This window comes from Erpetoichthys calabaricus, chromosome 12 (assembly GCF_900747795.2).
Source record: "Erpetoichthys calabaricus chromosome 12, fErpCal1.3, whole genome shotgun sequence".
Classification (NCBI taxonomy): Eukaryota; Metazoa; Chordata; class Cladistia; order Polypteriformes; family Polypteridae; genus Erpetoichthys; species Erpetoichthys calabaricus.
The window spans coordinates 36,610,198-36,620,882 of NC_041405.2; the positions used below are offsets into that span (position 1 = coordinate 36,610,198).

The 10,685-nt window shown below is 37.6% G+C and overlaps 1 protein-coding gene across 3 annotated transcripts in view; it reads left to right on the forward strand.

Annotated features, from left to right (window-relative positions):
* The window catches only part of atrx (ATRX chromatin remodeler), a 387,366-nt gene that overhangs the window by 251,778 nt on the left and 124,903 nt on the right, over window positions 1-10,685 (forward strand). For all 3 annotated transcript variants that reach the window (XM_051934359.1, XM_051934358.1, XM_051934360.1), the window contains one exon: window positions 3,972-4,118. In XM_051934359.1, the coding sequence (XP_051790319.1) occupies window positions 3,972-4,118 (147 nt within the window). The remainder of the gene's footprint in view (window positions 1-3,971; window positions 4,119-10,685) is intronic.

Here is a 10,685-nt window from a genome sequence, read left to right on the forward strand (position 1 = left end):
CCTGAAGCCAGTTAAAATGGAGAAAAGTTGACTCAACCTTTCTGTTGTGTGTCTGAGTGTGCCGCACTAAGCATGGAGAACAGAAAGAAGAGCAGAGAATTGTCTGAGGACTTGAGAACAAAAAATGTGGAAAAATATCCACAATCTCAAGGCTACAAGTCCATCTCCAGAGATCTTCATGTTCCTTTGTCCACTGTGCGCAACATAATCAAGAAGTTCACAACACATGGCACTGTAGCTAATCTCCCTGGACATGGACGGAAGAGAAAAATTGATAAAAGACGGCAACAAAGGATAGTCCGAATGGTGGATAAACAACCCCAATCAACTTCAAAACATATTCAAGCTGTTCTGCAGACTCAGGGTGCAACAGTGTCAGCTCGAACTATCCGTCGACATCTGAACGAAATGAAACGCTATGGCAAGAGAGCCAGGAAGACCCCACTGCTGACACAGAAACATAAAAAAGCCACACTGGAGTTTGCCAAAATGTACTTGAGGAAGCTAAAATCCTTCTGGGCAAACGTCTTGTGGACAGATGAGACCAAAGTAGAGCTTTTTTGTAAAGCTTATCATTCTACTGTTTACAGAAAACGGAATGAGGCCTACGAAGAAAAGAACACAGTACCTACAGTCAAACATGGTGGAAGTTCTAAGATGTTTTGGGGATGTATTGCTGCCTCTGGCACTGGATGCCTTGACTGTGTGCAAGGCATCATGAAATCTGAAGACTACCAAAAGATATTGGGGTGCAATGTAGGGCCCAGTGTCAGAAAGCTGGGTCTGCGTCAGAGGTCATGGGCGTTCCAGCAGGACAATGACTCCAAACATACCTCTAAAAGCACTCAGAAATGGTTGAAGACAAAGTACTGGAGAGTTCTGAAGTGGCCAGCAATGAGTCAGGATCTAAATCTGATTGAACACTTATGGAGAGATCTCAAAATTGCTGTTGGGAGAAGGCACCCTTCAAATCTGAGAAACCTTGAACAGTTTGCAAAAGAAGAGTGGTCAGAAATTCCAGTTGAGAGGTGTAACAAGCTTGTTGATGGTTATAGGAAGCGCTTGATTTCAGTTATTTTTTCCAAAGGGCATGCAATCAAATATTAAGTTGAGGGTGCCAATAATTTTGTCCAGCCCGGTTTTTGAGTTTTGTGTGAAATGATGTGCAGATTTGGCTTTTTTTTCTCTGTTTTTTTGTGTTCCAATGCACATAAAGGAAATAAACGTGTATGCCAAAACATTTGTAATTGCAACAGTTTTCTGGGAGAAACCAGCAAGCCCGCGATTCTCAAAAGAATCGCAAATCCAAGAATGGCAATCACTTTCTGTTCCCTCTGATACTTGAAGGGATGAAATATCATGGAGGGTGGGTGCGTCCTGGTAAAGTTCATTTAATTAAATAAACATATTTGTACTAAAGTGCGTTCATTTTGGAGCTGTGACTCATCTGGTTCTGGTATTTCAGAAGCGCGTTGTAGGCGCCTTCGTTTATTGTTTTTATCCAGACAGTCTGTTTTTTGTTTTTCTATGGCTGTGTAGTCAGCGAGAAGTCGTTTGCTGACGGCAGCGGATTTGCGTGCTGAAGTTACCATGGCAGCAGATCCGGGCATGGAGGGCTACATTACTAAATGAACGTGGTATATGCGGTGGTGTGGGCGGTCGCGTTCGGGTGGCTGTACAACATGGCGTGCACGCTTTACCTCAGGTTTAGTTCACAGGTCGTAGCCATGGTAAAGTTTTCATTTAATTAAATAAACATATTTGTACTAAAGCGGTGTCTTTGTGTGGGCGCTTTCGTTCATTGTTTTTATCCATACGGGCTTGTTTACAGGTCGTAGCCATACGGGCTCGTGTTTGTATTACTATTTGTTGAGCTCCTTACATTTGGAGCCGTGACTTCTTTGCCTCTGCTGTGTCAGAAGCGCGTCGTAGGAGCCTCCATGTATTGTTTTTATCCATGCAGTCTCGTCTTTGTTGTTCTGTTGTTGTGTCGTTAGGTAGAAGTCTTTTACTGTTAGGAAGCATACTCCAACTTACACACACTGCTTGCTGGCACAGTGGATTAGAGCAGGTGTAGTTTACAGGTTGTGATGTTTGGGCACCACGCACTGACTCTGGGAACTACGGGCTCGGTTTTGTATTACAAATTGTTGGGCACCACGCACTGACTCTGGGAACTACGGGCTCGGTTTTGTATTACAAATCGTTGAGCTCTTTCCATTTGGAGCCGTGACTCCGTTGCCTCTGCTGACACCGACTGCTGGCACAGTGGATTAGAGCAAGTTTAGTTTACAGGTTGTGTTGTTTGGGCGCCACCTACTGACTCTGGGAAGCCGCTGGGTTTGACTCTGGGGTGCTGCGGCGCAGTGCGCATGAGCTTCGGTGCGTCCGCCGTGCATAAATTAAACTGTCATTTAGTAATATAGATAAGGCATTTTCAAGGAAAATTCCAGGGGTGCTGATCATTTTGGCCATGACTGTACATGTATGCAATGTGGTTACACTATGATTGAGAAATCTTAAAAAAAAAAAAAAAGTGTATTAGGTTTTTTCATGATTCTTTCAAAATGGGATTTAAGTTTTTTTGGGACATCGCATCCTTTTAGCCAAATACAACACCAGATTTTCTATAAAGTCAACTGAGCATATTCTGTCCTAGTGAGCTTCTAATGTCATGAGTGTATTATGTTCTAGTCAGAAGTAAAAAATAAATATAAATAACTGAGTGATATTGCAGTTTACTCATGGGCATAGTCAGAAGAATCTTTAAATCCAAATAAATACACATCAAACAATACAACAAAATCACTGCGTTTTGGATGCAGTTATATTAATTGGACTTTAGTGAAATTGTTTTGGAAGAGGTAAAATTATTCACAACTCTTGTTAAATACCATCACATTATTCTTTTCAATACACTTATATTATTTTTGCAAAACTGGATTTTCCATCATGACAGCTAAACATATAGACTAGAACCTGGATATACTTAATGATTATGTGTCACCTTTACTTGTTTCTCATAGTGCGCACCATAATTCCTGTTCCTTCTGAGAAAACCGTTTACTTCATGATACACTTAAGTGTAACATCAGTAAATAACAAAATATCTTAGAGAGGTAACACCACCATGCTTCATAAAACTGCATTTGATTAAATGTTTCTGAAGCACATGACTTCAGCTGTACTGAGATGCTTTGCTCTTATAAACACTATTATGAGCAGAAGTCAGGTGTGAGATTAGTGTATCTGCTACTCAAGAAATTCTCACAATATTGTGAATGAAATTTAATTATAATAAACAGACATAGTCCATAGTTTGCAGTTTATCTTTAAATAATTCACACATGATAGCAATTTTTAGTCTTTGTTCATAGCTTATCACAACCTGTTATTTAAATCACTACAAGTAAAATAATAAACAGCTGTATACTACACTCAGCAGCTCAGATCAATTTAATGTTTTTTTCCTTCAACTTTTCTCTTTAACTTGCTTGTTATTTTCATCCATTTTCATTAAATATTTCATAAAGAGAGTATAAACAAAGGAAAACCCAAAGAATACACCCCTATTATCTCTTGATTTATTTACATAAAATGCATTAAAATGTAACACTGGAAATTTTCAGTTTTTTCTCAAGAAAACGTTTGTTTTGGATTGCTATTCAGGTATGTTCTAGTATAACTTGAGAAAAAGGTCTTGTTAATTCTGATATAATTGATTTTCTTCCCAGCCAACTAATAATTTACTTGTTTTCTGTGTATTGATTTATAGATGTATGCTAATCATCTTTTATTTTAGCTTTTCAAAAAGATATACAGTTTAAAGTCAAGTTTAACTAAGATATACCTGTTAAAGTTATTTGCTGTAAACTTTAGGAGTAATTTTTTGTGAGGAAGATTTAAAAAAAAAAAAGTTTTTATTTTGCTGTGTTACATTTCCGTACTTATTGTGGATTTCTTTGTTTTAGGTAGTAACTCTTCTACATACAGTTTTGCTGTGCGAAAAACTAGATTTCAGTACTGCTCTGGTGGTGTGTCCTTTAAATACAGCACTTAACTGGTTGAATGAATTTGAGAAGTGGCAGGAAGGTTTGAAAGATGAAGAAATGTTAGAGGTAAGGATACTAGCTTAGATAAAAATGCAATTGGAAGTTCTTTGTAATTGTATTACTGCTTATGTATTAAGAGTAATTCTTACAGTTTTACGTAATTATGGAGACTTTGTAAAGTGGAGAGTGGTCATCATGCAGTTATTGAAACATTAAGTTTAAAATTGAACTTTGATCTTAATGCTGCAGCTAAATGTATGATCTAAGAAAACTATATTTATTATGAAAATGCATGAACTGTTTATAACCTCAAAGTAATAATGTTCATTCTAACAGTCTTTTTGCCAAAAATGTTACCAGAGGGTGTTCAATACCATATATTTGTAAAATATGTGTTTAGCTTCTTTCATTATATGAAAATATATTTGCTATTTTGTCTAACTCCATATGATAATTAATGTTTATAAATATCTAATATTACACATCATGCTTTTAGTGTTTAGGTTACTGAAGTGCACTTTTCTCCAAACAACTTTTGAAACTAAGCTTGTTTGTAGTGCTCTTGTGATGTTCAGGCACAGACTTCATGGTTATATCCATATTGATTAACACTAGAATTCCCAAAGCCTGTGAAAATTTTCCTCTCACTGAAAAGCATACTTTCTGCAAAACACAAGTGAGGAAAATCATATGTCCTTATCAGTGCAGCAACTGCCCCCTAATAACCGTCTTTGTTCTGCAAACATGTCAGCAGTGCTGAAACTGCACTGACCCATCCCCCCATTCAGCCAGCTGTTTGCTCCTGACACTAACACTCTGTATTTAGCACCGCTAGCCAAAATCCTCTCCCTTATACCTCAAGTCTGCATTCAAGATTTTATATAGCAGACTTGTAAGGTTTTATATAGGAAATGATACATCATTATTTGATATACTGTAAGATTCATATGTGTTCCTTTGTCTCAATAATCTCTGTAAATATACAATGCAACAAAAAACGTTAGGTCTTGTAGACTAAAGTAGACTAAGCCACTAATTCAGATACTTACAAAATAAAGGGGTATATCAGCGGGTAATTTGGTGAGGTGATAAGGCCATATGAATTTCCTTGCGTGTTTTGGGGAAAAAAAAGTGATCAAGGGAAACAAAACTTGGTGAGGATTCTACTGTTACAAACAAACAAACAAATTCATTAATTTAACAGACTTTATCTTGCTTTACCCAGGTTGACCAATACCACCCAAATCTACTTCCTCTGCTTTAAGTGTTCTTTAGTAGCCTTGTGGGTAAGGGGTATGTGATCTCCCACATCTTCTGTCAATTTCATTTTATCTTGGACCGCCTTACTTCACCTCCATTACAGTGCAAGTCTTTTCCCAGTTCTTTGTTTTCACTTTAGATACTTTGTCTTCCTTAATTCAGTTCACTTCCTCACACTGTTTATCTTCTCTCTTCTAATTGTTTCATTCATCTCTGACCTTTTGGTTATTCTGCAGGTAATTAGTAAGATTGCAAATTGTTTTCGTGTAGTTATTACAAAATACATGAGTGCTTCGTAAAATGTGGGTTCAATTCATGTTACTGGATTTTTAAGTAGACTTCATTAAAGCAGTCATTGATACTAAATGGTGTTTGTAAATAGTGGTTTAATCAACCAATAGATTTTTTTTTTATTTTGGGATTGCCATTGCTTAATTTGCAGACAAGCATCAATAAATATTGAATCCATATATGTATTAAGTTGATGAATATTATTAGATTAGATTTCCTAAAACATTAGAATAAATGTGCATTGATGTGTGTGTGTGTATAATTTTTATTTATACATATATGTATAAAATCAAGCCAAGGATCACTTAGAAACTGGAGGCACAGGCCAGTGTGCCTTTGCTATTGAACAAGAAGAAAGGAGGAAAAGGTAAAGGAAAGAAACGAACCAACCACTAATTGCATTAGTTCAAGTCTGCAGTCAACTAAGGTGTATACTGTGTGAAACAATGAGTGGGCAAGTTTCAGGAGCACTAGGGGGTCAAAGCTGGCATATAGGATCAAGGGACACTTTATAAGCAGAGCATATTCAAGGAATATCGGTTTGGATTTAGACAAGAGGGATGAGGTAAAAGAGAAATGGGAATGGGTGGGAAGACACAAAGGTTAATGGTACTCCATACTTCCTTAAAAGCAACCTTAGCTGAAAGAAAAAAGGAATTGGAAGAAATCAAATATCTGAACCCAAGTATATGGAATATCTCAATTCCTCCATCACTAAGTGTGAGAATACCCTGTGCAGCCCATGGGGGAAAAGGGATGGGGACGGCTTCCAATATTAAAAGATGTGTTGTGAAAACGATGAAATGAGACTTTTCCACTTTCAGAGATATGCCCAAAAGTTTTTCAATACTACACTACATATAGAAGGGCATAAGATATGATGGCACCAAAGATGGTGGCCACTGGCCAGTGTTTTAACCTTATTGGAAATAAATGGAACAGTGGAAAGGGAATAGAGAACAGTAAAATTAATTTTTATTGGTAGCTACGATGTAGGATATGTAGATTAATTGATCTAGTTTGATTGGTCTGAGGTTGCTGGTTTTTATTTTTAATATTTTTTTTTTGTTTTGTGGGCATCTTTATACAAAGAAAAGCTTATGATTTGTGCACTGTTCTTTAAAAGATGCATTTTAAAACTGCAGTGTTCAAATGCATATAAAACAAACGCCTTCAGAAAAGTGAGTTACACTTCATTCACAAAGTGTCGCAATCAAACAGTGAAATAGATATAACTTCACTTTGCTTAAGAAACACAGACTAAATCCCCTTTCAAACATATTAAACAAAATTATTTATCTTTTTCTTTTTCCCAGCTATGATACTTTTTGTTCCCAGAACATCTCTGTGATGTAAAATGAATCACTGTCTTGACATATTTCAAAAATAAAAATCCTATACCAAATATTGCATTGTCACTGCAAGATTTATCACACCATTATAATTATTATATGTTATTTAGCAGATAGTTTTATTCAAAGCAATGTGTACAAATCTGTAAAGTTTAGCAGGAAACTACTACATTAATAAAAAAAAACACGGAACAAATTTTAGAAGTACAGCACAGTAAGCATAGGGGATAATTAGGTCTATGATTAGATGAAAACAAGAACCCTAAAACAATTTCAGCTGATTGATGACAGACAGGATATGCAAGACCCAAGCTGCTGATTTGCTGTAGACCGTGCTGCTTTTTCCCTTTCTCCAAAGTTGCCGCAATGGGTCAAAAATGGCATGAACATATTTTTCGTTATGACTATTTTATTTCATCAAGTCAGCAGTCAACTAAGGTGTATACTGTGTGAAACAATGAGTTGGGTAAGGTAGCTAAAATTAATATTGTAAACATTGAAAATTCTATTTTAAATGGCAATTTTAAAGCCATTATAATATTAAAAGGAAATTATAAATATGGCTGTTAATTAACACTGTGTGTGTATAATGAGGTAAGGGAGCCATCTTTTTCTTTCTGTAATGAATGTTTAACTAGCATAAAATAAGTCAGGGATCTCAGGTTCATGTGTGAACTGGAATGGTTTCAGGAGAAGAACAATACATTGAGTACCCTAGAGACGTTACTTAGAAATCTGTTCTTAATAAAACTATAAATCCAAGAGCATAGCATTGACATAGAAAATTGCCAATAAAATGGTGTGCTTAAGAAGCAGATGGCTGTCCAATTTGCTGATACAAGCTAACATTTCAATAATCAGCGTAGACTAATTCTGGAAGTTATGTTTAAAATACACCAGTATTACAGAGTGTTGCTTAAATTGCGAGAAGTGGAAAGTCCTGCCGTTGCCTGTTCCTGCTGTTAGCTCTTTTGAATCAACTGTGTGTCAACTGTCTGGGCCAGTTCCTACCATCATTGCAACTGTCTACTGTCCTCCTAAGTCAAACAACAATTTTTTGAACGATCTTGCTACCTTCCTTACCCATTTATCTATAATTACTCCAAATATAATTCTGCTGGGGGATTTTAATATACATCTGGACAATATCAATATCCCTCTCACTAGAGACTTTTTATCTTGCCTGGAGAGTTTTGGATACCAGCAGCACACTGATGTTCCTACCCATTGTAAAGGACATATCTTGGACCTGATCTGCTGCTCTGGTGGTGTTCCTTTTGATCTTACAGCAGATGAACTCACTATAACCGATCATTTTCTCCTTTCATTCAATGCAAAACTTACTTTTTCTGTTCCTAAGCTTCCACGTCTCATAGCCTTTCGTAACATTAAGAATATTAACTTGAATTTGCTGTCTTCTAGAATTGATTCCCAAATGGACTTTTATAATTTATCCACTCCCATAGAACTGGTCTCATATTATAACACTTGTCTTGATGGTATTCTTAATTCTCTTGCTCCACTAAAAACCAGATCTGTTTCTTTTTCTTTTTCTGCCCCCTGGTTTACGCCTGAACTTCGGCTTCTGAAAGCTAAGGGCAGGCAACTTGAAAGGTTGTTTAAAAAATCCGGACTCTTTGTCCACAAAGAGATGTATAAAAATCATCTACTCTATTACAAGGATTGTATAGCCCAAACCAAATCTAATTATTACACTCAGTTAATTACTTGTAATACAGGTACAGTGATCCCTCGCTATATCGCGCTTCGCCTTTCGCGGCTTCACTCCATCGCGGATTTTATATGTAAGCATATTTAAATATATATCGCGGATTTTTCGCTGCTTCGCGGGTTTCTGCGGACAATGGGTCTTTTAATTTCTGGTACATGCTCCCTCAGTTGGTTTGCCCAGTTGATTTCATACAAGGGACGCTATTGGCAGATGGCTGAGAAGCTATCCAGCTTACTTTCTCTCTCTCTCTCTCTCTCTCTCTCTCTCTCTCTCTCTCTCTCTTGCGCTGACGTAGGGGGGTGTGAGCAGGGGGGCTGTGTGCAGCTGTTTCCTGAAGGACATGCTGCACTGAGCTTCGCATACTTAAAAGCTCAAAGGGCACGTATTGATTTTTTTTATCTGTCTCTCTCTCTCTCTGCTCCTGACGGAGGGGGTGTGAGCTGCCGCCTTCAACAGCTTTGTACCGGCGGTGCTTCGCATACTTAAAAGCCAAAAAGCCCTATTGATTTTTTTTTTGACTGCTTGCTTTGCACTCCTTTGAAAAGGAAGATATGTTTGCATTCTTTTAATTGTGAGACAGAACTGTCATCTCTGTCTTGTCATGGAGCACAGTTTAAACTTTTGAAAAAGAGACAAATGTTTGTTTGCAGTGTTTGAATAACGTTCCTGTCTCTCTACAACCTCCTGTGTTTCTGCGCAAATCTGTGACCCAAGCATGACATTCTAAAAATAACCATATAAACATATGGTTTCTACTTCGCGGATTTTCCTATTTCGCGGGTGGCTCTGGAACGCAACCCCCGCGATGGAGGAGGGATTACTGTAACACCAAGTCTTTGTTTTCTTTACTTAATAATGTTACACGACCTCCAGACTCTTTACCATCTCACCTTTACTCAACTGCTTTCTGTAAAATACATTGGCACCTTGGTCCAGATCCTCTCTGTATTCCTTCTGAACTACACTCGCCTATTCACTCTTTCTCTTCTTTCCAGCTTCCCACTTCCTCTGAAATCTGAGATGTCATCTGCAAATCCAAGTCATCTACTTGTCAGCTGGACCCCCTGCCTACAGTTCTGGTTAAAGCCTGCCTCCCCTCTCTAGTCCCTCTCATTTCTGCCATCATTCACTCTTCTCTTACTACTGGTATTATTCCGTCATCTTTTAAAACTGCTGCTATAACCCCAATACTAAAAAAACCTGGTGCTGATCCTACTAATTTCAATAATTTTCGTCCCATTTCTAACTTGCCCTTTATCTCCAAAATTCTTGAAAAAATAGTAGGCATCCAACTTCACACCCACTTATCTCACAATAATCTATATGAAAAGTTCCAGTCTTGGTTTTCGTACTCTCCATAGTACTGAAACGGCACTTGTTAAAATTACCAATGACCTCCTTATGGCTGCTGACTCACTATTCTCATCCTCCTTGATCTGAGTGCTGCCTTTGATACTATTTGTCATACCACTCTCCTTAATAGATTATCTTTGATTGACATTACACACACTCCACTTGATTGGTTTAGATCCTACCTCTCAGGCCACACTTAGTTCATACAGCTTAAAACCTTCACATCCCAACCCACTGCTGATACTTCTGGTGTGCCCCAGGGCTCTGTCCTGGGGCCTCTTCTTTTTATTATTTACCTTCTTCCCCTTGGCAATATTTTCGCAAATATAACATTAATTTTCACTGTTATGCTGATGACACCCAGCTCTAACTTGCTGGTAAACCCACTTCCCCTTTTCCACCACCCTCACTTATTGACTGCATTTCTGAAATTAAATCCTGGTTTTCTTCGAATTTTCTTAAATTAAACAGTGACAAAACTGAGGTTCTCCTCATTGGTTCAAAATCATCATTATCCAAAACCAATAATCTTTCTCTTATTATTGATAACTCTGTTGTTTCCCCATCATCTCAGGTCAAGAGTCTGGGTATCAGCCTCGACAGTACTCTATCTTTCCAATGTCATATTAATAACATCACCCGGTC